This window comes from Lagenorhynchus albirostris, chromosome 3 (genome assembly GCF_949774975.1).
Source record: "Lagenorhynchus albirostris chromosome 3, mLagAlb1.1, whole genome shotgun sequence".
In the NCBI taxonomy this organism is placed as follows: Eukaryota; Metazoa; Chordata; class Mammalia; order Artiodactyla; family Delphinidae; genus Lagenorhynchus; species Lagenorhynchus albirostris.
The window spans coordinates 62672570-62700167 of record NC_083097.1 but is presented as its reverse complement, the minus strand read 5'-3'; the positions used below and the strand labels follow the sequence as shown (position 1 = coordinate 62700167).

At 36.4% G+C, this 27598-nt stretch overlaps 1 protein-coding gene across 4 annotated transcripts in view; it reads left to right on the top strand.

The window, feature by feature from the left end:
* HOMER1 (homer scaffold protein 1) overlaps positions 1–27598 on the top strand; it is a 124354-nt gene that overhangs the window by 84173 nt on the left and 12583 nt on the right. Inside the window, exons 6-9 of one of the 4 annotated variants that reach the window (XM_060143182.1) lie at positions 12002–12163; positions 13940–14096; positions 18152–18262; positions 18881–18961. In XM_060143182.1, coding sequence (XP_059999165.1) covers positions 12002–12163; positions 13940–14096; positions 18152–18262; positions 18881–18961 — 511 coding nt within the window. Of the gene's footprint in view, positions 1–10509; positions 10581–11169; positions 11777–12001; positions 12164–13939; positions 14097–18151; positions 18263–18880; positions 18962–27598 lie in introns of those variants that run through there. The other 3 variants (XM_060143183.1, XM_060143184.1, XM_060143185.1) reach the window with 3 other exon arrangements.

Here is a 27598-nt window from a genome sequence, read left to right as displayed (position 1 = left end):
TACTTTGGCTTCCATCCAGGCTGAGCAGGCAGGCTTTAGAGGGAAAACCAAAAAAGCCTGTCTTGTTAATAGCCAATCAATCAGTAGTAGACTAAGCTATTATTAATTCTGAGGTATATTCACCTATCATCTCCCCCTTTTTAAAGTTCGTTTGCATAATACTTCTGGTCAGGGCCTTTATCTTTGCATATTATTTACATAGCTCACGTATACATTAAATAAAAGAAGTTAGTAATGATGATCTGCCTCAACTAAAAAACAATAATAGTTGCAAGTAAAATTTTGTTCATTCTACAACTCAAACTTTCAAGTAATTTGAAGTTATGTCTTTTGACTCTGGCCTTACCTTTAAAAACAAATTTAAACTGAAATGCAAAAGTTCTCTGATTCTGAGTGTTAAGTAATGGTCAATTAAATTATTTATTACAATTGGTTTCTAAAAAAATGAAAAGTTTTCATGACAAGAAATTGGAAAACAGATTTTACTGTAAAATTATCCATATATTTCTACTCAATTTTAGCTCTTGCAAAATCTCTGCTAATAGCATCTTTTCCATTCTGCTAGTACTGAGCGAGATTTCTATTTTATTTATCTTGTTTTTCCCCAACAATACTAAATATTGTGCTGAACAGTTTTTAGCATGGATTTTCGTTAAGTGACCTGCTTTGCAAGGAAACAGAGACATCTTAGCCTCTAAAACTCAATCAAATTATGGATAGACAGATAAAAATATTCATTTCTGTCTTGAATAAAGTATGATGATTATAATGCTATTACCCTGTAAATAAAAGAACAGCCTCAATATTAATTGATCTCACTCTTTGTAAAAGATAGATGTATATTCATAAGAGATAAGAGGAACGTAATTCTTAGTATTTAAGGTTGTTTCCCTGAAGACATCTCCCCAATAGGATAATCTAACATCGTTCTCTGAATAAGTTTCCAAAGAAAGTTTTTAGTCACTGACCAGTTTTTATAAGAGGGAAATCAACACAATTATTGACTTGCCTAAAGGCAGTAGATGCACAATTCACAGTATGATCCTGAGTAAATTCTTTTCTTTTCTCATTTATGAACTAGCAGTAGGCCCACTAAATAGCTTTTCCTCCCTTCCCTTACATCCAGCATCCAACCCTCTCAAATTCACTGATGGTAGGGGAAGTATGATTTACATTAAAATATTTTAAACACCTCTAAAGTAGTTTGAGCCTTTCACAAATAAATATCTTTGAGCAAGAAGTTGGTATCCACGCCTACTTTACTTTAAAGAGAATAGGCTGCTTTACGTTTTCAAAGGGAATCTCTTTAAAGGTTTTAGAGGTCAAAGAGGTAGGGAGTTGCAGTGAGAGTAAAAAGGGAAAATGAAATTGGGACCTCCGTGGTCCCTTCACCTGTATCTCCATTCCTTGACCACAGGTACTTTAAGGCACATGGCAGAGACCACAGACATTACTGTGCCAGGCAGGCCGTGTGCAGATATTAGCAGATACTATAGTATGAAGCCATCTCCAGTGAAAGCTACTCTAGCACATAGATATGCTTCCATTACTGCTAGGAGCACAGTTATGGGTGGTAGGGGATTTCTAAGGGCCTCTTTTTAGTGGGTTTATGGGTCCCTCCATTTTAGTGAATAAAAACAGGCCTAGGGCTAGACTTCTTGTGTCCTCTAAAGTCAAATGGGAAACTCTGCATCAAAGTGCATTATGTTTTTATGAGGTAAACATAGCATAGTTCAAATTCAGATTTCACCTTCTCTTCTCACCCCTCACAATCAGAAAGCAACCTTACCACTTCATGAGAATCATATTTGTTAACTTATTTTCTCACTCCTTCATTAGCTTGATAAATTTATTCTGAGGTCTACACCAAAGGTTTAAACTTATAAATAATACATCTATTTTACCTAAGGGTGACAGCAGAAATCATGGAGTGCTCACCTGATGTGGTTTCACTTGAATTGTATCTGCTTAAGTTATTTACATCACTAGTCAAAAATATCTCCCTTAAAATATTTAATGTAAATCTCTTTAGCTTTATAGCTCACTGAAGATTCTTTCAGGATTCTTTATTGCCTGTACATGTACAGAAGGCACTAACATATGACGGTTAGGTGCTTTCTTCAAGGGTACTTTTATTTGGGCTGTTTATTCCTCAAAATTAATGAGGAGAGTTAGTATTAATCCTCATTTTACAGATGACGAAGCTGAGACCCCGCGAGGTTAGATAACATCCCCGAAGTCCTATAACTAGCAAATGGCCAGAGCCATGATTTGAACCATATCAACAACAGAGTCCTGAGCCTGTGCCTTTTTAAAATTGAGATACAATTGACATATAACATTGTATTAGTTTTCAGTGTATCTGAGCCTATACTTTTAATCACTGTTTCACAGTTGGTTCTTGCTTAATGTGTACTTTTAACAGAATTCTTCACAACTTAGAAATTTCTATTTATAGACTGATACAGACATGCATTATACATTTGGAAGTAATTTGCTTCAGATTAATTTCATAACTTCCTCAGAAAAGTCAGTGGTATTTCAGTTTCTTTACCAGAACTAAGGAAAATTCTGTAGTTTATCTGATTCCAGATGCCTTTGATAAGACACACTATTATTTATATACTACCAAGAAAAAACATTGTCAATTAAACTGACTATAACAGCTCTTTCACGTATATTTAAACATAGATATTAATATATCTATGTAACTCTTTTGTACATGCGTAATATATGTAAAATAAATGGTTTAAGATGTTCCTATAATTTCATCATATGCAGAGTCCAACTCTTCAACTCACTTTCTGATTCTATAACTTAAGTCCAGTTTTTTGTTTGTTTGTTTTTTGCGGTACGCGGGCCTCTCACTGTTGTGGCCTCTCCAGTTGCGGAGCGCAGGCTCAGCGGCCATGGCTCACGGGCCCAGCCACTCCGCGGCATGTGGGAACTTCCCGGACCGGGGCACGAACCCGTGTCCCCTGCATCGGCAGGCGTATTCTCAACCACTGTGCCACCAGGGAAGCCCTATGTCCAGTTTTTCAACCCAGTAACATCTTTTGGGGCTGTCAATAACATTAGTGATACAGTGTTTCTTTAAAAACTACTTTACTCTTGTCTCTGAGATTTTCTTCCAAACCACTGTTTATTAAAAGCTTTAATACTTAAATTCCATTTCACTTCTAAAAACTGTGTTTCCCAATTATAACCATGTGATTTCCAGTTCACGACAGGGCTGTCTTTAAAACTTTATTGGCAAACGTATCTTCATCTGTTTACCATTAGCGATCACTTTCTATATTGTATGTTAATCCAGACACACCAGGCTCTGTGCAAAGATAATGGATTGTGAGGCAGGGAAGGAAAGTAAAATTTGGGACATTATCAAGGCAAACTTGAAAGCAATGGTCAGAGGAGGCAGCTTTTAGAAGCAGGTGCCAACAGGAGGGTAAGGAACAGAGCAAAGGGAACATCTGATAAGAAGGCCCCGAGGATAAGCATAAAGATAAGGAAGGAAGTTGCCAAAATTCCAGTCAGCTTTGAGAGGCACCTTGTTAAGGATTTAGGCAAATTGGGGCTTTCAGCCATATCTAGTAGAAAAATTCTTAGTATACTAGGTTCTTTAAATACCGTTTATACACAATGCAAAATTACTGTTTTCATTTAAGAGGTATTTATTTGCTTTAAAAGAATAGCTTACATTGTATTAAGAAAAACAAATTGCGATCCAAACTGTTGAAGAAGGCCTTAGTTTCTCAGTGGCACTAGCTTGGGGCCAGTAGGTGGGCATGAGAGCACCTAGCCCAGAAGTGGCACACAAACAGGTTGAACGCCATGGTGGCTGCAACTGCATCCACAGGTGTGGAGAGGGAGTGAGGAGAGAAACCAACAGGCAGGTCCTGAGACAAGGCAGTATTGTGGGGTGCTCACATCAGCCCTCTTACTTTCATAGTTAGGGAGTGACCTCACTACCAAGATGAATGTCAAGAAGTAAGCCTATTGCAACCTAATCTTAAATCCTCTTTTAAAAGCTTATCTGGATATTTTTCACAGTTCTACATAATTAACATGCTTATTAGGAAATATATATCAATACAAGGGGCTACCATTCCAGAGACTCTGATGGTGGATCCTGGGTCCTGGAGGCACGGGAGAGAGGCATCTTTCTTCAATGCTACAACTGACCATTCACATAGAGGATTCACTCCACAGGTTAAATAAGTGCATTGTTTGTGCATAAGATTCTTATTTTGTTAGACAGTCTATTTGTTAAATAGTACTTTTGAAGTACTTTTTCTTCTAGATTTTATGTAACTAATTTAATGAAGTTTACTACTTTCTTGCAGAACTCTGACATTAGATGAAGGAAAACAGTAAAATTCCAGTTTAAGGAACCTTTCAAATGATGTTTTTGGAGTGTTTTGAACTCCTTCATCTGACTTCTAGATCTCAAGCCAACAGGAAATCAGCTGGTCCTTTTTGAAGGGAAACTCTACCAAACAGTCACAAGAATAAAGAATTATTTTGCCCTTTATTCCAGCATTCAGACATGAGATCATAGTTGTATTTCAGTATATCTTCTGACTCACCAGTGTCTCCAGCTAAGCAATTTCTTTGCAAACAGTTAATGTGAAACTATCAAAACTGTACCTGTAAAAAAGGACCAAGTTAGTAGCCAGAGAACCCCAATATTTTTTAAAAAAAACAAGTGTTCTGAAATGTAAAATGCTAACTTAAAATGTTGGTATCAGAATTAATCCCAAGGTATTTGTTACCGCTAAAAATCAGGAACGTGATAACTTAAGAGTTGTAGACTAAAGCAAGGAACATTGTTTTTGCAAACTTGCGAAAGTGTGCCAAGTATTTAACATTATATGTAAGGGCTGAACACGTCTGAGATAGCTCACATGTGGAACTTCCTTCAGGGCACTCTAGAATTCATTATAAACCGAAATTGTGGAAGGTATTCTAATATACTGGATGGTGAAAGGACTATATAAAGAAGCTGTAGAGAGAAAACAGGGCAGATTGACCAAAATCAAAAACATTTTATTTCCTAAGTTGTGCTGTAGAAAGACAGATTATTAGAGGAGCAGCTCATTAAGTACAGGTAGCAAGAATGTTCTGAAAGATTCAGATTTACCAACAAAGATGAAATTTTGGTTGATATGGCAAAATAGCCTTAACAACACATATTTATTTACCTTGGAACCAAGTATAAAAAAATGCAGAAACAAAAACTTAGCATTGAACTGCTCTGCTGTAGTGTTCATTTCGGCACTATTAAATCTCAAATTGTTATGGTTTACTGTACTCTTGTGCAATATGCGAAAAAGTATTTGATATGACAGTTTTTTCAACATTTGTTTTTTAGTGGAATCAGCAGTACTTTGGGCTCTGCAGAGGAAATAAGAAAAAGGTTAATGGGAATCCATTGATCAGTTTATCTGTGGCCAGACATCACTACTTAATACATTAGAGGTTCAAAACATGTTCAGGGATATGAAGTAAACAAGCTATAGTATATCAAAACTTTGTTCATCTTTTTCTTTCCTGTTCCAGAGGCATTGTTTTAATTTTTTCCTGCCCAAATCAATTTTAATTATACCTTGCTATGTCCCATTCCTTTCCTTTGTGTATATCTCTGCCTCTCTAATCCTATTTCTCCTATCTACTTCTTATCACCATCTCCAGTTGCCCTCATCTCCTTCCTTTTAATTTTCAACTCTCTTATTATGTGTCACAGCTGTTCTGTTTCCTGCCCACCCAGTCTCTTCCTATGCCAACAAATACATGAGTGGAGCAGCTTAGAGACCATTCTACCCATTTTAAGAAGACCTGACTTTCCAGAGCTCCTATTATTTGGAATCCTACAAGTCATAGAAAGAGTATCTAGGAGTGCTTCGATAGACTTTCTTTTCTTTTAGTTGTGTGATATTTTTATTTGAAGTATAATTTATGTATAGTAAAATTCACCTTTTCTACTGTACAGTTTTATGAGGTTTGACAAATTTGTACAGTTGTGTACACATCAACACAATCAAGGTAAAGAAGGGTTCAATCACCCCCCAAAATTCTCTCCTGCTCTTTTGTAGTCAGCCTCTCCCCATTACCCCCAGCTCCTAGCAACCAGTGATCTGTTTTCTGTCGCTATAGTTTTGCCTTTTCCCTAATGTCATATAAATGGAATCATACATTAAAGAAAGAATGGAATCATACAGTATGTAGCCCTTTTTTTCCTTTTTAAAAAAACTGGGGTAAAATATATATAACATAAAATTTATCATCTTAACCATTTTTAAGTGTACAGTTTAATATTGTTAAGTATATTCACGTTGTTGTGGAACCAATCTATAGAACTCTTCCATCTTGCAAAACTGACACATTATATACCCTTTAAACAAAAATTCTCCATTCTTCTCTTCCCCCTAGCACCTGGAAACTACCCTGCTACTTTTTGTCTCTACGAATCTGACTACTCTAGCTAACTTACATAGGTGGAATCATATGGTGTTTGTCTTTTTGTGACTAATTTATTTCACTTAGCATAATGTCCTCTGGGTTTCTCCATGTCATAGTATGTATAAGAATTTCCTTCCTTTTTTTTAAAAGTTTTTGTTTGTTTGTTTGATTTGGCTATGTTGGGTCTTCATTGCTGTGCGCGGGCTTTCTCTAGTTGCGGCGAGCGAGAGCTACTCTTCATCGCAGTGTGTGGGCTTCTCATTGCAGTGGCTTCTCTTGTTGCAAAGTGCGGGCTCTAGGCACGTGGGCTTCAGTAGTTGCAGCACGCAGGCTAAGTAGCTGTGGTGCCCGGGCTTAGTTGCTCTGAGACATGTGGGATCTTCCTGGACCAGGGCTCGAACCCGTGTCCCCTGCATTGGCAGGTGGATTTTTTTTTTTTTTTTTTTTTTTTTTAGCGGTACACGGGCCTCTCACTGTTGTGGCCTCTCCAGTTTCGGAGCACAGGCTCCGCGGCCATGGCTTACGGGCCCAGCCGCTCCGCGGCATGTGGGATCTTCCTGGACCGGGGCACGAACCCGTGTCCCCTGCATCGGCAGGCGGACTCTCAACCACTGCGCCACCAGGGAAGCCCAGGCTGCTTGTTTTTTGTTGTTGTTGAGTTGTAGGAATTCTTCATATACTCTGGATATATGATTTGCAGATATCTTTTCCAATTTGTGGGTTGCCTTTTAACTCTCTTGATTGTATCCTTTGATGCACAGAAGTTTTAAATTTTGCCATACTCCAGCTGTATCTATTTTTTTCTTTTATTACCTGTGCTTTCTGTGATATATCCAAGAAATCATCATAAGTCCAATGTCATGGAGCTTTTCACATATGTTTTCTTCTTAAGGGTTTTATAGTTTTTGCTCTTATGCTTGATCCATTTTTAGTTAATTTTTGCATATGGTGTGAGACACAGAACTAAGTTCATTCTTTTGCATGTGGATATCCAGTTTTCCCAGCACCATTTGTTGAAAAAAACTGTCATTTCCTCATTGAATGGCCATGGCAACCATGTATGTGAAAATCATTTGACCACATATGTGAGGGTTTATTTCTGGACTCTCTCTTCCTTTGGTCTATATGTCTGCCTTTATGCCAATACCGCATTATTTTGATTACCGTAGCTTTATAATACATTTGAAATCAGGAAATGTGAGACCTCTAACTTTGTTCTTCTTTTTCAAGATTGTTTTATCTGTTCAGAGTTTCTTGAGGTGCCATATGAATTTTAGGATGGATTTTTCTGTTTCTCCAAAAAGCACTGTTGGGATTTTGATAGGGATTACATTGAATTTGTAGATCACTTTGGGTTGTATTGACATCTTCACAATATTAAATCTTCCAGTCCATCTACATGGTATGTCTTTCTGTTTATTTGTGTCTTCTTTAATTTCATTCAGCAACATTTTATAGTTTTCATTGTACAAGTCTTTCACCTTCTTGGTTAAGTTTATTCCTAAGTAGTTTATTATATTTAATACTATTGTGAACAGAATTGTTTTCTTAATTTCCTTTGCAGATTGTTCAGTGTATATAGAATCACAGCTAGTTTTTGTGTGCTGATTTTTGTATCCTGCAACTTTGCTGAATTCATTTGTTAGTTCTAACAGCTTTTTTGTGGAATCTTTAGGGTTATCCACATATAAGATCATGTCATCTGCAACAGAGATAATTTCACTTCTTCCTTTCCAATTTAAATGCCTTTTATTTATTGTTCTTGCCTAATTCCTCTGGCTGGGACTTCCTGTATCATATTGAATTTAAAATGATGAAATAGTCATCCTTCTCTTATTTCTGGTCTTAAAGGAAAAGGCTTCAGTCTTTCACCTTTGAATCTGATATTAGCTATGTGCTTTTCTTACATGGCCTTTATTATGTTAGGTAGTTTCTTTCTATTCCTAGTTTATTGAGTGTTTTGAAAAATCACAAAAGGATGTTGAAATTTGTCAAGTGCCTTTTTTACATCAATTGAGATGATCACATGGTTTTTTTCCCCTTCATTCTGTTAATGTGGTATGCTGTATTGATTTTTGCTTTGTTGATCCACTCTTGCATTCCAGAATCTCTTTTCATTTTTAAATAGTGTCTTTCAAAGAGAATGTTTCAATTTTTATAAAACCCCTTTTCTCAGTTTTTTAAAATGGATCATCCTTTTGGTGTTGTATCTAAGAAACCTTTGCCTAACTGAGGGAGACAAACATTTTTTCCTATGGTTTCTTCTAGAAGTTTAGAGTTTTATATTTTGAGTTAATTTTTGTATTGAATATGAGATATGAGTCAAAATTCTTTGTTTTTCCTTTTGTATGTGGTTATCCAGTTGTTTCAGCACCATTTGTTTAAAAGACTATTTTTTCTCCTTTGGATTGTCTTAGACCCTTTATAACTATCTTCATTTTAATCATTTTCAGATATTTTCCTGTCTTTCCTGTCTCCCTTGGAGATCCAGGTTTTGCTCTTGTATCATAGTCTTTCACCTGAAGAACTTTCTTTAATATTTCTTATAGTGTATGTCTGCTGTTAATGAATTCTCTCATCTATTGTTTGTCTGAAAAACTCTATTTCACTTTCACTTAGAGAGGTATTTTTGTTGCGTGTAGAATTCTGAGCTGAGAATTGTTTTCTTTCATGACTGTCACTCCATTGTCTTTTGAATTACTTAGTTTGTGATCAGAAACCTACTGTAATTGTTACTTTTGTTCCTCTATATGTAATATGTTTTTGAGTTTTTTGGATCTGAGGTTTAATGTCTTTTATTATTTTTTGAAAATTCTTAGCCAGATTCTCTTCAAAATATTTCTTCTGCCTTTTTTTTCTCTTCTCCTTTTGGGATTCCAGCTACACATTTGTTGAACAGTTTGATATTGCCCCACATCTTGAATACCTTGTTTCTTTTTTTTCATTCTTTTTTCTATTTGTGTTTCAGTTTGGCTAATTTCTATTTGGTTTCAAGTTCACTGACTTTTATGCAGCCATGTCACGTTTACTGATGAGCCTGTCAGAAGAATTGTTCATCTCTGTTATCATGTTCTTTACCTCTAGCATTTCCATTTGACTCTTATAGTTTCCATCTCTGTTGAAATTCAACATCTGATGATACAGGGTGTCCTCCTTTTCCATTAAAACCTTTAGCATAGCTATTTTACATTCCTTGTTTGATAAATACTACTTTGTGGTCATCTATGGGTGTGACTCTGTTGACTGCTTTCTCTCTTGGCAGTAGGTTTTTTCCCTTGCTTTTTGGTATGTCTTATAATTTTTTATTGAATGCCAAAAGTAAGGCATTCAATAAAGATAAATAGTATTTACTCTTGGAGATGGGCCTGACTCTTCTGCTAGGTTGTTAGTGTGAAGGTTAAGCTGGTTTATTCAGGGGTTGACCTGGATTTGGAATTTGTTGTTGCTGTGGTTACCATGAGTACATCACAGGCTTTAAACATGTCTAGCATTACCATGTGCTTAGAGTTGGGTTTGGGTTGCTGGAAGGTTTTCTTACTGTTTCTGCTCCACCCTCAGCTTTTGGTCTTTTCTGTGTACCTTTGCCTCAGAGGGGGTCTGTCTCTTGACCTCCCCCCAGTAGAAGGCTGCTATCAGCTTGGTGGTAGGGGATAGGGTAGGTTTCTCTATTGTCCTTGTCCAGCCTCAATCTTGGGCAGGCCCTGTGTCCTGGGGTATCAGGGTGGGGTTCTGTCAGTGATCCTGTACCCCTCCAAGTAGCAGACAAATTCAACCTTGTAAATCTAACAGTCTTATGCAGGAGTTTCCTGCCCCATCCCCCAAGGTTGGAGACCTCTAATGGTCTAGGACCTCTAGCAGTCTAGGACTGTTTTTTGTTCTTTTCACAGGGTTATAGAGTTTTATTCCCTACTTTTCCCCTAGCCATCACGGGTCTTCATCTGTGTCTGGGAGGGTGGGGGTAACAAGATTTTCTCCCCTTCTCCCAGTGATTTAAGGCTTTGTTTCCAAAGAGGAAAAGAATCCTGACCATGCTTTGTGGCTTTTCCACAGTGGTGGCCTCTTCCCTCACCCAAGGATCCCTGGAACTTCTGTCACTGTGGAGTTTGGGGCCCAGCACAGTGGTATGTGAATGCATTCTGGTTCACTGACATGGAAGCTCTCCAAACCTCATCCTTTTGGGTTTTTATGGAGGCTCCATTATGTAGACATAATTGATTAACTCATTGGCCATTAGTCATTGATTCAGTCTGCAGCCCCTCTTCCCTCCCTGGAAATCAGGGATTGGGACTGAAAGTTCCAACTCTGTTCTCATGGTTGGCTTCCTTGGCAGCCAGTCCCCCCATCTTTAGGGGTTTCCCAAAGTCACCTCATTAACATAAACTTACTTGTGGCTGAACAGGGCTTATTATGAATAACAGGACACATTTCACCTTTATGGTTCTGGATCAGTTTCAGGAACTAAGGACAAAAGACCAAATATTATAAAAAAGATGCTCCCATTGCTCTATTGCTTAGGAAAGTCTAAGGGTTTGGGGAACTATTGAACTAGGAACCATGGACAAAGACCAAAATGTATGTTTATTATAAATCGCAATATTACAGATATATAGTGGGGTTTTTTTAAGTTATATGTAGTATTAGTTTGCTAGGGCTGCCCTAACATATACCACAGTCTGGGTGGCTTAAACAATAGACTTTTATTTTCTGTAGGCTGGAAGTCTGAAGATCAAGGTGTTGACAGGATTGTTTCTCCTGAGACCTCTCCTTGGCTTGCAGATGCTTTCTTCCAGTGTCTTCACATGACCTTCCTCAGTGCATGTCTGTGTTCTAATTCATCTTCTTTTAAGGACACCAGTCATATTGGATCAGGGATCACCCTAATTACCCCATTTAACTTAATTACCTCTTTTAAGACCCTGTCTTCAAATATACTCATATCTTGAGGTACTGGGGGTTAGTATTTTAACACATTCATTCGTGAGCAGACACAATTCAGCCCATAATGCAAAGAATTGCGGAAAAAAACGGAAATGTAGAGATCATCTAGGACAGTAGTGTCCAGTAGAACTTTCTGTGATGATGAAAAGTTCTGTATCTTTGCTGTCCAGTATGGTAGCCACTAGTCATGTGTGGCTGCTGAGCATATGAAATGTGCCCAAAGGGACTGAGAAGCTGAATTTTTTACTTTAATTCTGAGCAATTTAAATGGTCACATGCAGCTAGCGGCTAACATTTGGACAATACACAAATAATGACTGAAATAATTGTGATGTAGGCTGAGTTCTCAAATTCTTAATGGACTTTGCTACATACAGATTGTAAGATAAAACCTAGAGAAATAAAAAATAAAGCACTCTCATTTTTGTTCTTTTTCCTTTTATAAAGATGGTAATCTTACTTTATAATTGTGAAATTTTCAACAAATGTGTTTTAGAAATATTCAAAATCATTTTTTCTGCTCTTTAATTTTTTTTTTTTTTTTTTTTTTTTTTGCGGTACGCGGGCCTCTCACTGCCATGGCCTCTCCCGTCGCGGAGCACAGGCTCCGGACGCGCAGGCTCAGCGGCCATGGCTCACAGGCCCAGCCGCTCCGCGGCATGTGCGATCCTCCCGGACCGGGGCACGAACCCGCGTCCCCTGCATCGGCAGGCGGACTCTCAACCACTGCGCCACCAGGGAAGCCCTGCTCTTTAATTTTTAAGAGGTTTGATATTTGCATGTATCAAGTGTTTAAATTAGTTCAGTAAGATTTTTGTTGTCAGATTGTAGAGTCCATTTAAATAAAACTAACATCTGTAGCAGAAAAATTGGTAGATGGTTTAAAAATCTGTAATTCAGTTAGGGCAGGTGAATCGGTGCATGGTTTACTCAGAAAATCTGAACCTGGAAAATCATTCCACAAAAGAAGAAATGGAAAGAGCTTTCTTTTTAAGGATAGAAATGGATTGTTAAATTAATAGCTTAACTGATTGTTTGATTTTGTCCTTTCATTGTGGTTGATGAAGTTTTTTCTGTAAACTTCAGAAAATTTTTTAACTTTTCATTTAAAACTGATTTTAGACTTACAGAAAAATTGCAAAAACTGTACAGGGAATCCTCATATACCCTCATCCAGCTTGTCTTCATGTTAACATCTTACATAACCATAATATAATTATCAAAATCAGGAAATTAACATTGATATAATGCTACTAACTAAACTACAGATCTCAGTTTTCTTCACCAGTGTCCCTTTTCTGTTCTAGGATCCCATCCAGGATCCCACATTGCATTTCATTATTTCTTCTTAGTCTCCTCCATTCTGTTTCTCAAACTTACCTTTTTTTGACACTTTTGAATCGTGCCAATCAGTTATTTTGTAGAATATATATGATGTTTTTACAAAATTGGAATGATGGCTATGCATTTTTGGGAAGAACGCCACAGAAATGATCTTGTTATGCTGATATGTGTTCTTCCTGGTGATGAGCTCTAGAAATCTTGATGATTGAAATGATACTTTATTTTATACAATATATATTAAGATTACTATAAAATATCAATCCACCAAAACATTTGCTCTGTGATGCAAATGACTTTTTAAAACCCAAAATGCTGATTAAAAAAGCTATTATCATCACTAGTTAATGGGATGAAGTTAGTAGAATTTCACTAATAGGAATAAACGGTTCAATAATGAGAAAGAGAAACCATCTTTTTCTTTCAAATGAGGTAATTCTTTCTTCATTGGAAAGTTAAGAAGGAATTATCAAGAGAGGGGTCTTCTCACTTAATGGAATAGTCTTTGTAATAGAAAATTATCTTGGTTGAGATACTTAACTCTGGGTAACTTATCAAGTAGAACATTAAATGAGGAAAAAGGTGATTGCTTTAGTTTTGTTCTATAAGTGACACTGGAATTCTATCAGAAGTTAAGTGTTTAGAACCAGTTCCTAGGTCTAGCCTATCATATGACCTGAATTCAATTTGTTACAGCAAATTTTGTATTTGGGGCATTTAAAAATTCTGAATAAGATGACGTAAATCAACAATTTCAAAAGAAATACTGTATTACATGTTCCAGACCTTATTAACATTGAAGCATCCTCATATGTTTTATATGAAGGAATGAAATTGTACTTCAGGCTTTGACGCTCTTAAAAAATAAAGTACGTTGTTAGGTTTTGTTTATAAATATTTTTCAAGATATAATGTTTATTCCTCAAAAGAGAATGGGTAGAATCTCTTCTGTAGATACTTGTATCTGTCATAAAGAAGGGAACTCTTCCATATTAAGCCTCCTACTTTGGTAGCTTTTATATTTCTTTACTTGGTAGGTTTTATTCACTAGGAACATTTCAGTGAAATATTTGTGTTTTTATTCTTTTGGGGTTGTTTTTGAAACATTCATGGATTATAAACCAAATAATAGAAGTGAGTACTGTTGTCTCTTCAATGTAACAATATTCAGCATAATGGGTAGAATTTTCTTTTATTTTAGTTCAGCAATCAGCAAACATTGGGAGGCTGAACTGGCTACCCTCAAAGGAAATAATGCCAAACTCACTGCAGCCCTGTTGGAGTCCACTGCCAATGTGAAACAATGGAAACAGCAACTTGCTGCATATCAAGAGGAAGCAGAACGTCTGCACAAACGGGTAAGTTCAGGGCTGCTATGGGTAAGGATTTATGGCTAACAGATTTTCTTGATCAGAGGAAATTTACATGTAGATTCAGCACAGGAACATCTTATGGAGATTTTTGTTGGTTATCAAAACATATATGGTTTGTATTATATGTTTATTGGTTAAGAAAAATATTTTCTTAATGGGAATGAAGAATATACAGCTTTTGGAGTCCAAACACCTGATTTCAAATTCCTGTTGTGCCACTTATTAGCTGTCTGACCTTTGGTAAGTTGTTCCCCACTTTCTACTCAGTATTCTCATCTATAAAATAGGAATAATAACATAGACTCTGTAATTCCTGTGAAAATTGAGATACTGAATTGACATGTAATTCCAGAGTTAATGATAATGCTTTTATTATTTTATTTTATTGTTATTTCTTAAAGAAACAACAGTAAATTTGAAAAATACAGGTAGAAAATTCTTTATAAAAGTTGGTGACAATACAAATATGGGGCAGTAAAAGAAAAATCAGACATCGCAATACCATTAATATCAGAAGACTAAACAATTACTTAAGAATTATTTTATTCAAAGCATATGCATTCACCCAGTAGGAAGCAGATGCCACTAGTTTCTGTTTTCCAGACAGCTGCCAAAGAAGTGAACCCCATAGACAAAAGGAAATGGACTTAGAGCACAGTTTGAGGAGTGTACTTAGTGGACCAGGATGACCGGGGAAGTAAGGTAGAAGTTGAGTAGAGACTGGAGGGAGAGTAAGAACCCTGAGTAAACACCGTTCTATCCTAAGTATAAAAGTCAACTCATGAGGGGGAAAGAGGGAAGTTGTTATTTAATGAATATAGTGTTTCCATTTTGCAAGATGAATATACTTTTGCAACAATGGTAATATACTTAACGCTACTGAACTATACATTTAAAAATGGTTAAGATGATAAACTTTTACTGTGTTTTTTATTGTTTTTTGCCACAATAAGAAAAATTAACTTAGGACAACTGATTCATAATCCAAAAAACATTCATTGAGGAGCTATCCTTTTTACGTATTCCCTGCCCTTGAGGAATTTTTGCTTTAAGTAGTCAATTGAATTTTAAAGAAACAAAGTATTTTTATTTACTCACATAATTATAATTTCCAGTGCTCTTCTTTCCTTCCTGTAGGTCTGAATTTCCATCAGGTACCATTTCCCTTCAGCCTGAGTAACCTCCTTTAGCATTTTTTATATATATTTATAAATATATATACATATATATTTTGTCTTTACTACAGGTTGTGTTTTCCTATTTCTTCACGTCTAGTCATTTTTGGTTGTATATTGGAAATGGTAAATGAGATGATGTTATAGAGCCCATAGATTCTGTTATCTTTCTCTGAATATTCAGTGTTGAATTTTGTTTCAGTGAGCAGCTAAATGACTTGTATAGTCATCCCTTGGTATCTGAGGGGGATTGGTTCCAGGACCCCCCCCACCAACCACCTCCTGGATACCAATATCCACGAGTGCTCAAGTCCCTTATATAAAATGGCATAGTACATTCGTCCCTTTGTATCCACAGGTTTCACATCCACCGTGGGTATGGAGGGCTGACTGTACTTTGAAGTTTGGGAGGTATAGACTTATGCTTTACTAGTTGGTTTATTTCCGTTTTGTTCTTAATTCTAGGGTGAATCCTTGAGTCCTGGAAAATCTTTATTTCTAAGGCATAACCCTTCTGGGGTTTCAGTGGGAAGCTTAAGGTGCTTGCTAAGACCTAATTTGGTGGGACTCTAACCTCAAAGTGTCTTCTCTGTGGTGAGCACTACCACGGCTTAGTTCTTTCAGCCTTCTAGCTTCTCTCCCATACCGCTGAACTCCTTGGATTCCTACGTTTACATGTTCAGTTCAGAAGTCAGCCAAAGATTGAATTATATGCTTTTTATAATATATGCATTATATGAACTATATGCTTTTTAGAGGTCATTTTTTCATACAGTTCCCTGAATTTCTAGTTGCTTAACCGGTTCTGAGGCATCCCCAACTCCTCAGACTCCTTGAGAAAATAAGATCTCAGGTTTTTGCTTGAGTTCTAGTCAAGCAACTCAGCCAGACTGCACAGTGCCTTCAGGCAAAAAGATGTGTAAATGTGTATCTCACCCAGTATGATGCTTTCTTTCAGTCTTTTGCCCAATTTGGTCATTCACCAGGGCCTTCTAACAGTTGATGTTTACATTTTGCCCATGATTTGCAATTGTTATCTGAGGGAAAGGTAATCCAGTAAAAGCTACTCCATCATTATCAAAACTAGAACTCCTTGTGAGGAATATACTACCTAATTGAGCAAAGAAAACTAATATATATTAAACAATAGGGAAATAATTCCCAAGATTTTTGAACAGATGTTCAGTGTTGTGGACCAGAGGTCAGGAGAGCCTTGAGCACTTGAGTAGATAGGAATGGCTTTCTAGAGAAGTGCATTCTGAGCTGAGAGTTGAGGGTTTGGTTAGTTTTGAATGGTTTTCAAAGGTAAGAGAAGACATTCTAGTTAAGTCAACAAGATGGATATGAGCATGGTTTGTTCTTAGGACAGGGAGATTTGCCTGCTTTTAGCTGAAAGTGCATAACTAGGTGTCTTGGGCAATGAGATGTTTAAGTAGTTTGTGGCTAGCTTATGGAGGACCTGAGAGTTTAGATTTGATGCTGTGAAAAAGATGAGGCTTTTAATGGGACAGTCACACAATGAAAGATGGATATTAGCAGTTTGCAGAAGAGATAAAAATAGACAAAGGATATAATTAGGTCCACTGGCAGGTCATTGTTTTTGTTTACACCTGGGTGATAAGGGTCTGCACAAGGCTATTAGAGCATGAATAGAAAGCAAGAAAGTGATATGAGAGGTAGAGTGACAGAATATGGAGGTTAATTCAATACTTGGAAAATGTGAGGGAGAGAGATTTGCTGTTTCCTTAGTAGTCTACAATTTATTATATTCTAGTCAGTCAAAATGTATGAGATCCTGACATGTGTAGAGAGCTTTGATAAGGTGTGTGTGTGTTTATGTTGACTTCTATTTTGACTGTTTTGGAATGGTATCACTTTTAGGGATAATGCCGTTCTCTGTTCTCTCAAAAAATAGCAAGTGCACATTAGAAGTTATGTTGCTCTCTGGACCCTCAGTAAATTTGGATTGAGTAGAGAACTGTTCCCTTTTGCTCTAAGAAAAAATTGTTGTGAAGATATTCTAGCATCAAATGATTTAAGTTGTATTTTAAGCATATCTTTTCTTCCAGATTCCTTTACATTTTAGAAATGTCTTTGAAAAATTTTTCACTTCTGCAAGGCCAGTTTTCAGAACCCATATTTAATTTGAAGGCTACAGATGGAGGGCAGATGGCTGATTTTGAATTTGTTTTCAGAAGAAATTTTTAAAGAAGACTTTTGTTACAGGGGTTCTCTACTGTCATTAATCACTTAATTTAAGTTTTCCTAACCTTTTCATGACCAAGTCTAATTATTTCCTTTGTTCTTTATCCTTAGTCCTAAATTGATTTTATTTTTAATTTGTAAATTTTATTTATTTATTTTTGGCTGCGTTGGGTCTTCGTTGCTGCGTGCAGGCTTCCTCTAGTTGCAGCAAGTGGGGGCTACTCTTCGTTGTGGTGCGCGGGCCTCTCATCGTGGTGGCTTCTCTTGTTGCGGAGCATGGGCTCTAGGTGCACGGGCTTCAGTAGTTTCAGCACACAGGCTCAGTAGTTGTGGCTCTCGGGCTCTAGAGTGCAGGCTCAGTAGTTGTGGCACAGGGGTTAGTTGCTCCATGGCATGTGGGATCTTCCCGGACCAGAGGTGAAACCTGTGTCCCCTGCATTGACAGGCGGATTCTTAACCACTGTGCCACCAGGGAAGTCCCCTAAATTGATATTTTTAACAAATCAATTCTATTCATCCTACCCTGTCAATATTTCTCAAAATTAATTTTGATATATTGATTCAAAATTCATTAGTCACCTATCAGGGACTTATATGTCTTCAGCAAGAAATCCTTTGAAATTGTCATGTAATTTAATCTGTGTTCTCATTTAATTTTAGGTTACTGAGCTTGAATGTGTTAGTAGTCAAGCAAATGCGGTGCATACCCATAAGACAGAATTAAATCAGACAATACAAGAATTGGAAGAGACGCTGAAAGTGAAGGAAGAGGTATTTGCTACTTCTCACTTGTCTGTAATCTCACTAAAATATGTGTACAAACATTACAGTCTATGTCAGATTTAAAGGTACTTTATGCAGTAAGGTCAGGTTGTGGGGTGTTTTTAGGATGAAATTTTTCTTGAGTGATATTAAGCTTGTTCATATTTTTCCCATCCCTGTGTCTGTTATGAACTACAGTGAGGCAGTCAGACTGAGATACTGCCTCTTGACTTCTGTAATGAGAGTTGCATTCATACAATCAACAGAAAACCATTAGAAGTTAAATGAATTTTACAAGCTGTTCCTTTGTCTAGTTTCCAGTCAAAAGATTTAATATCCCAGGAAAGAATTATATCCACAAAGCTTGAAGCAACCTTAAAATGTTCAGACTGCTGTTTCTAAGCAGTGCCGTACCAAAGCAACCAAGCTGATTTGTTGCTTAAGATTATGCTGTACTAGACAACATACCCATAAAGATGAATTTACCCCTTGAAATCAGTATAAAGGAGTGTTTTTTAAGTCATCTTTTTTCTAAGGACTGGGACAATAATTTCAGGGAAAAATAAGGCCTTCTCTCTCCTTGATATAGTTAAAATATTGTTAAAGACATTGCTCTACTTTTTCTAGGAAATAGAAAGATTAAAACAAGAAATTGATAATGCCAGAGAACTACAAGAACAGAGGGACTCTTTGACTCAGAAACTACAGGTGAGCTATAATAAAATTTTTTATTCATTTCTGCATAAGTGAGAGTCATCAATCATTCTTTCACTTAGTAATGACTTTTTTTCTGCAACTCCGTTTTATAGGTTATTGGTCACTTTTCTTTTCCAGGACTTCTGATTCATGCCTGATCATTGATTTTTCAAAAATTACTTGATAACTTCATCTACATAGCTTATCATCATAGATGGCCATTTTATAAATTGTCATTAGTAAATTATTTTAGAAATGTCTACTTTTTAACATAAAAAGTACTCTGAACTTAAAGAAAATTTCTCAAATGGATTATATTCAGTTTTGGAATTCTCGTTTTTTTTTCACTCTGAACTAATGTATGAATTACAGCAGTAGTTGTGCCCTAATGGAAATCAAGGTAGTGTTCTTTTTCTTTCCTTGCCCTAACTAATTTTACTCACTTTTCTCTGCATAAATATTATGCTTCCTGACTCTAATTCACATATACATATCCTTTTCAGTGGTAATCAGCCTTGGTTGGGGAAGATTTCTCAAAATTACAACCCAAATCTCCTGCTGCCAGCTCAGGCACTTTTCTTCTACCCCATGACCTCAAGAAGGGTCAGGACCACTTCAGGGTTTGGAGTAGTTATAAATGTGTGTATGAAGTGATGAATTTGGGACAAAGGGTGATAAGTGGGACCTGGAAGCCTAGGATTGGAAAGAGTACCTAGATTATTATAAGAATGACCAACATTTATTGAGTGCTTATTATGTACCAGATACTGTGCTTTACTTATATTATGCATTTAATCCATAGAATAGTCATATGAGGAAACTAAGGCTTGGATAAGTTAACTTGTCCAACCTACATTTAAATGAGTGCAAATTCTGTAACAGAGACCCTTCATAAAACAAACAGTTTCTTTATATGAAATGAGATATTTCCTTCTTTCTCTCCCATCACTGATTTTCAGCAGTCTGGGAAAAATGAAGTTGCTTGTTTTGGTCTGCCCTATTAAACAGTGTTCCTATATTTAACCATTTGTGTAGATTAGTTGTTCTCAGCTAGGGGTAGTTTTGTGCCCCAGGGGACGTTCGGCAATGTATGGAGACATTTTTTTTTGATTTTCGCAGCTAGGGTAGTGGAATTGATATTTAGTAAATTGAAGCCAAGGTTGCTACTGAACATTGAATTATCCAGCCCAAAATTTCAAGAGTGCCAAAGTTGAGAAAATCTTGGTGTAGAATTAAAATATGAAGCATGTAATCAGGGCTGGAAGAAATGGGGGAAATGCAGGCTAGTTTTGTCTTTTGTTTTGGTTTGGCTCCCATTGTTTAATTACTTGCTTTGATACAGGCAGTTGCTAAGCACTTACATATATTAGCTCTAACTCTCACAGTAACAGGTGTGGTATCCCCATTTTCAAAGAGAAGGCAGGAGTTTAGAGGTGTTAACAAGTTTAATTAAAGCACTTAGAAAGTAGTGAAGCCTAGATTTGTTTTGATTCTAAAATCTCTGTTCTTTCTGCATTACCACACTGTTTCAGCAGCCAAGCATCCAAGCCATCCCTAACAATTCTTGGGAAATTTTTTTTCAGTTATGTATACATTTACATTGTCCCAGAGAAACCAAGAAGTGATTTATTCATATCAAACTTCTAAATGTATTTCATCATTGATTGAGCAGTAATTGAATCTTACAGCTGGCACCTAGAATTGTGACTGTCAGTTCTTACCTGCTCTTTCACTGAATATCAAAAATACTTATCAAAACAGCCTACCTGGAATAGGACAGGGAAACTTTCAGAAAACCTAAGGGTGAATTCTAAAAGGCCAAGCCACAGAAATAACCTGTATTTTTTCCAACTTGAAGAAAGTTCCTCCTTTATAGCCTGGCCCCTCCTACCTAAAGATCTGCTTGTCAAAAGTTCCAACACTCTTGAACCTCCATTCATAAATCCAGTCCAAAAAATTGGGATCATTAAATATTTGGAATGGTAGAAGAACTTTGAAATTGCAGTGCATGGATTTGGATTGTAGGTATGGATATGGATAAAAAATTTGTAGTTATGGGTAAATTAAAAATAGTATGATATGATTTTTCTAATTTGCAAGTGTTTTTTTCCTCAAATGTCAATGTGACATATGCTCATTGTAAAAAATTTAGAAAAATGTAATTTAGCAGGGAAAGAAACCCCATAATCCCATCATCCTAAGGCAAAGTGTTTAGAATTTTCTTCCCCCAATGTTTCTTTGGATAACTTTTTCTTTATGTGAGACATATAGATACCAATTTGTTGTCTTACTTTCCTAACAACATTTTGTCATAAGCTGCATATGTTATATGGCTGTATAGTGTTCTCCTATATAGATATACCATAATTTTCTTCCAACATTCTTACAGGGATGGTTATTTGTTTTCAATGTTAGCTATAGTAAATAATGTCATAATGAATCTTTTTACATAATCCTTTCTCATTATTTCTTTAAGATGAGCTTTTTAAGAAGAATTACTAGTTGTAAATGTTTTTAAATTACTTATGCTGAGAAATTGATGTCGGGAACAGCAGGATACCCTCTGGATATTGGTCTCCTGCCATCTTTGCTGTCTGATAAGGAACAAAGGAGTAGTTTACTATTTTTTTAGTATTATCATTTTTTTGATTACAAATTTTCCATATGCTTATTGTCATCTTTCTGTATCTTGAAGGCACCAAGTACATTTTCACCTTAGAGTACCTGGCGTATCCTTGCCTGGAGGTCTGAGCCCCAAGATCTTCAAATGCGCTGGTTTCTAATGTAATTTACATCTTGGCTCACATGTTAATTTCTCTGATTTCCCAATTTAAGCACTACTTTGCAGGCCGCCACGCCCCCTCCCCCAGTACTCTTTATAATATTACCATGTCTTATTTTCCTTGTAGCAGTCATCACCATATGAAATGATCTTGGTTTTTTTTAATTTTTAAAATATTTATTTATTTATGGCTGCGTTGGGTCGTATTTTTGGCATGCAGGATCTTTCATTGCAGCATGTGGGCTTCTATGTAGTTGTGGTGCGCGGGCTCCAGAGTGCGCAGGCTCAGTAGTTGCAGTGTATGGACTCCAGAGTGTGTGGCCTCTGTAGTTGTGGCACGTGGCTCTCTAGTTGTGGTTCACAGGCTCAGTAGTTGCAGCATGTGGGATCTTAGTTTCCTAACCAGGGATCGAACCTGCATCCCCTGCATTGGAAGGAGGATTCTCAACCACCAGGGAAGTCCCAATGATCTTGTTTTTTTAATTTATTTTTAAACTTTTTATTTTGAAGAAATTTCACACTTACAGAAAAGTTGCATGAATAAGACAAAGATTTTTCATGTGCCTTTCACCCACATCCCCCAGATGTTAACATCTTTGCCATGTTTGTTTCGTTTTATCATTATGGAACTCTCTCTGTATATATTCATATTTTTTTCTAAATGTTTGAGAATAAGTTCCAAATATGCTGTCCCTTTGCCTCTAAACACTTTAATGTATACTTTCTTTTTTTTCATATTTAATTTTTAAATTAATTTTATTGGAGTATAGTTGATTTACAATGTTGTGTTAGTTTCTGCTGTACAGCAGAGTGAATCAGTTATAATATACATATCCACTCTTTTTTAGATTATTTTCCCATATAGGTCATGACAGAGTACTGAGTAGAGTTCCATGTGTTATACAGTAGGCTCTTATTATCTATTTTATAGAGAGTAGTGTGTATATGTCAATCCCAGCCTCCCAATTTATTGCCCCCCTTTTCCCTTTGGTAACCATAAGTTTGTTTTCCACATCTGTGACTCTATTTCTGTTTTGTAAATAAGTTCATTTGTACCATTTTTTTAGATTCCACATATAAGCGATATCATATGATATTTGTCTTTCTCTGTCTGACTTCACTCAGTATGACAATCTCTTCAATGTTTTTTCTAGGAGTAGGACAGTCTCTTAGATTACCATCAAAATCAAGAAATTATCTAAAGACTTTATTCAAATTCCCATAATTGTCCTAATAATCCTCTTTATAACAAAATTTTAAAAATTGTTTTTCTGGTCCAGGCTTCATTCCAGGATCACAAGTTGTATTTAGTTGTCATGTCTATTTATTTTGTTGTTTAAATTGTCCCAGGTTTGGCAAGTGGGAACCTTTTTAATCCTGCTTCTGTGTCCTTTGGATGTGACCCTATCATTTAAAGAACTTCATGTTTTAGCTCAACTAGATATTCCTAGTTGTATTTATCAGCTTCAGCCTTGAAATTAGCTATTTCTTCAAAGAAAAATTTCTTTTAGCAAAGTTTGGCGTTTAGAAGCCAAGTTCTGGGCACAAGATATACCTTTTGCTATTGAGATGTCATTGTTTCTAGGCCCTATTAATGATCAAAGCTAGAAGTACACACATAGCACATTATGTCCATTACAATAGCTATATTGAAAAAAAACAAACCTGAAATCATACTCATACCTCCTACTGCAGTCCAGTACTATGGAGTTCATTTTAGCCTTCCCCATTTTCCTGTTAGTAACTCCTTTACCCAATATTGTTATAAAGCAGAAACTAACACACCATTGTGAAGCAATTATACTCCAATAAAGACGTTAAATAAATAAAACACACAAAAAAGAAACCACAATATGTTTATTTGCTTGCTTAGTCCTTGAAAGCACAGAAAGTAGTTTCTAATTCATACCACTGCCAAAACAACAACAACAACAAAACCCTACTAACTAGAGATCAGTATTCTTTTTGTCCTTAGCCTGTGTTCAAAAGTTAGGTTAGTTCTTCCACTCCCCCTTTTCAATTGGTTAGTTATTCATTTGAAACACATTTATGTTCATTTGTATCTTATTATATTCCATTTTAGTTTTTTCTTCCCCGTTCTTTATTTTGTATTTGTATGCATTTACAGAGCATATGAAACATTAACATGGTTCTAAAAGTCAGAACTATTCAGGAAGATATCTTCAGGGACACGTCATCCTGTCCAATCCAGTCTACCCCCTTTCTTGCCCCCCATTACCGGCTGCCCCCTGTGGTAACCAATCTCATTAGCTTCTGGGTTATCCTGTCTGTGTTTCTTTTTACACAAATGAACAGATATGTCTCTTTCTTAATTTCCTTCCCTTTTTTTCCTATACAAATGGTAACATACTCTAGATTACTCTTCCGCACTTCGCTTTTTTTTAATCTAAGGTATGTCCTGGAAATCACTGTCAGTTCATAGAGAGAGACCTTGTTCATTCTTTTTTTTTAGCTGTATAGTACTTCATTTGCATGTGTGATAGTTTTTAAAACCACACTCCTTTATGTGGGTATTTAGGTTGTTTCCAGTATTTTGCAGCAGTACTAGAATGAGTAACCTTATGCATAGGTGTTCTGTTATTGTTGGAGGTGTATCTACAGGGTGAACTCTTAGGAGTGAGATTTCTAAGTGAGAACATCATGTAGTCAAATTCCTCTCCATGATGGGTTGTGCCAGTTTTCCCTTGTATCATCAGTGTGAGAGAATGCCTGTTTCTCCACAGCCTCACCAACAAAATGTGTTCTCGTACTTTTTTAACTTGTGGCAATGTATGATAGGTGGGAAATGATAGTTTTAATTTGTGTATCCCATATTATGAGTGAGATTAAACATCTTTCATAAGCATAAAGGCCATTTCGGTATCTTTTTGTACCTATATAGATTGTGTATTCTTATCTTTGCCCTTTTTTGATCCTTCTTCCACAAAATTTGAAGAGTTCTTTATATATCTGCAATTATATGTTACACGTATTTTCTCCCAGTTTGTAAAAGTTTTTGACTTTGCGTAAGATGGTGGTGTTGTTTTATGTAGTAGTCAAATATACACCATTCTTTTCTTTCATTGCTCTAGCTGTCAATCATAGTTAGATAGCTCTTTTCCAAACTCAAATCATATGGGAATCCATCCATATTTCCCTTTAGTACTTCTGTGGTTTCATTTTTTACATTTAGATCTCTGAGTCATTTGGGGTTTGTCCTTCTGTGTGTGGTGTGAGATATGGATCTAACCTTATCTTTTTCCAAATGTCTATCTACTTATCAGTACCATTTATTTAAAACTTTATCCTTTTTTTCCAGAGATTTTAAGTATTCAATTTCCATGTGTGTTCTGGTGTATATCTGGACTTCCTATGCTATTCTACTAGTCACTCTTATGTATTCCTAGTACCACACTTCTTTAATTGTAGAGGCTTTACAGTATGTTTTAATATCTGATAAGGCCAATCAGTCCTCATAGCCTTCCTTTTTCATTGTTTTTTAATATATTCTTACATGTTTATTTTTCCATACAAATTTTAGTATTAACGTTAGTACCAATTTTAGTGTCAATGAAAACTTTAGCTCTATAAAAAATTTCATTGGGATTGCTTAAAATTTATAATGCTAGTTTAGCAGAAGTGTGGTTTCCATCCTATCCAAGAAAAAGGGATGTCTTCTTATTTGTCCACATCTACTTCTGTGTTTTTCAGGAGCATTTTAGGGTTTTCATGCTGTGAATTTGGCATGTTTCTTGTTTATTTGTAAATATTTAATCTTCTTTTCTTCTATTGACAATGGAGTTTTCTCTACCATCGTATCTTTTAATTGATTATTGTTTATATATTGGGTTGGCCAAAAAGTTCATTCGGGTTTTTCCGTAAGATGTTACGGAAAACCGAAATGAGCTTTTTGGCCATCCCAATATATGAAAGCTGTTGAATTCTGTTTGCTAATTTTATATCCCTCTACCTTACTAAATTATTTCATTGTTTGAACTAGTTTTGTCATTTATTCCATTTATTCTCTAAGATTTCCTAGGTATACTAACATATATTCTGCAAATAGAGATAATTTTACTTCTTTTCTTCCAGTTCTTATGCCTCTGTTGATTTTTCCTGTTGAATTACACCTGTTAATACAGGTACAGAGGTGGAGTCAAGATGGCCTACTAGAAGGACGCGGAATTCGCGTCTCCTCACAACTAGGTCACCTACCAGGCACCAGTGGGGGACCACGGACACCTAAGGGGACGGGAGGAACCCCCAGCGACCGGCTTGCAGGATCTTGGTTCCCAGGCCGTAGGTTGGGCCCAAGCTCCTGTGGTGGGAGCTCCAAGTCCAAACTGCTGGACTAACAGAGAACCTCAGACCCCAGGGAATATCAGTTGAAGTGAGGCCTCCCGGAGGTCCGCATCTCAGCACCAAGTTCCGGCTCTTTCCAACTGACTGCAAACTCCAATGGTGGACATCTCAGACCAAACAACCAGTAAGGCAGGAATACAGCACCACCCATCAAAAAAAAAAAACAAAAATGAAATGACAAAAAAAAATGTTACAGATGAAGGAGCAAGGTAAAAAACTACAAGACCAAATAAATGAAGACAAAATAGGTGACCTCCCTGAAAAAGAATTCAGAGTAATGATAGTAAAGATGATCCAAAATCTTGGAAACAGTATGGAAAAAATACAAGAAACATTTAACAAGGATCTAGAAGAACTAAAGAGCAAACAGACAGTGATGAACAACACAATACGGAAATTAAAAATACTCTGGAAGGAATCAATAACAGAATAACTAGGCAGAAGAACAGATAAGTGAGCTAGAAGATAAAATGGTGGAAATAACTGCCAGGGAGCAGACTAAAGAAAAAAGAATGAAAAGAATTGAGGACAGTCTCAGAGACCTCTGGGACAACATTAAACACGCCAACATTCGAATTATAGGGGTCCCAGAAGAAGAAGAGAGAAAGAAAGGGTCTGGGAAAATATTTGAAGAGATTATAGTAGAAAACTTTCCTAACGTGGGAAAGGAAATAGTCAATCAAGTCGAGGAAACACAGAGAGTACCATGCAGGATAAATGCAAAGAGAAACACACCGAGACACATATTAATCAAACTATCAAAAATTAAATACAAAGAAAAAATATTAAAAGCAGCAAGGGAAAAACAACAAATAACATACAAGGGAATCCCCATAAGGTTAACAGCTGATCTTTCAGCAGAAACTCTGCAAGCCAGAAGGGAGTGGCAGGACATATTTAAAGTGATGAAGGGGAAAAACTTACAGCCAAGATTACTCTACCCAGCAAGGATCTCATTCAGATTCGATGGAGAAATTAAAACCTTTACAGACAAGCAAAAGCTAAGAGAATTCAGCACCACCAAACCAGCCTTACAATGAATGCTAAAGGAACTTCTCTAGGCAGGAAACACAAGAGAAGGAAAAGACCAACAATAACAAACCCCCAAAATTAAGAAAATGGTAATAGGAACATACATATCGATAACTGCATTAAATGTAAATGGATTAAATGCTCCAACCAAAAGACATAGACTGGCTGAATGGATACAAAAACAGGACCCATACTTATGCTGTCTACAAGAGACCCACTTCAGACCTAGGGATACATACAGACTGAAAGTGAGGGCATGGAAAAAGATATTCCATGCATATGGAAATCAGAAGAAAGCTGGAGTAGCAATTCTCATATCAGAGAAAATGACTTTAAAATAAAGACTATTACAGCAGACAAAGAAGGACACTACATAATGATCAAGGGATCAATCCAAGAAGAAGATATAACAACTGTAAATATTTATGCACCCAATATAGGAGCACCTCAATACATAAGGCAAATGCTAACAG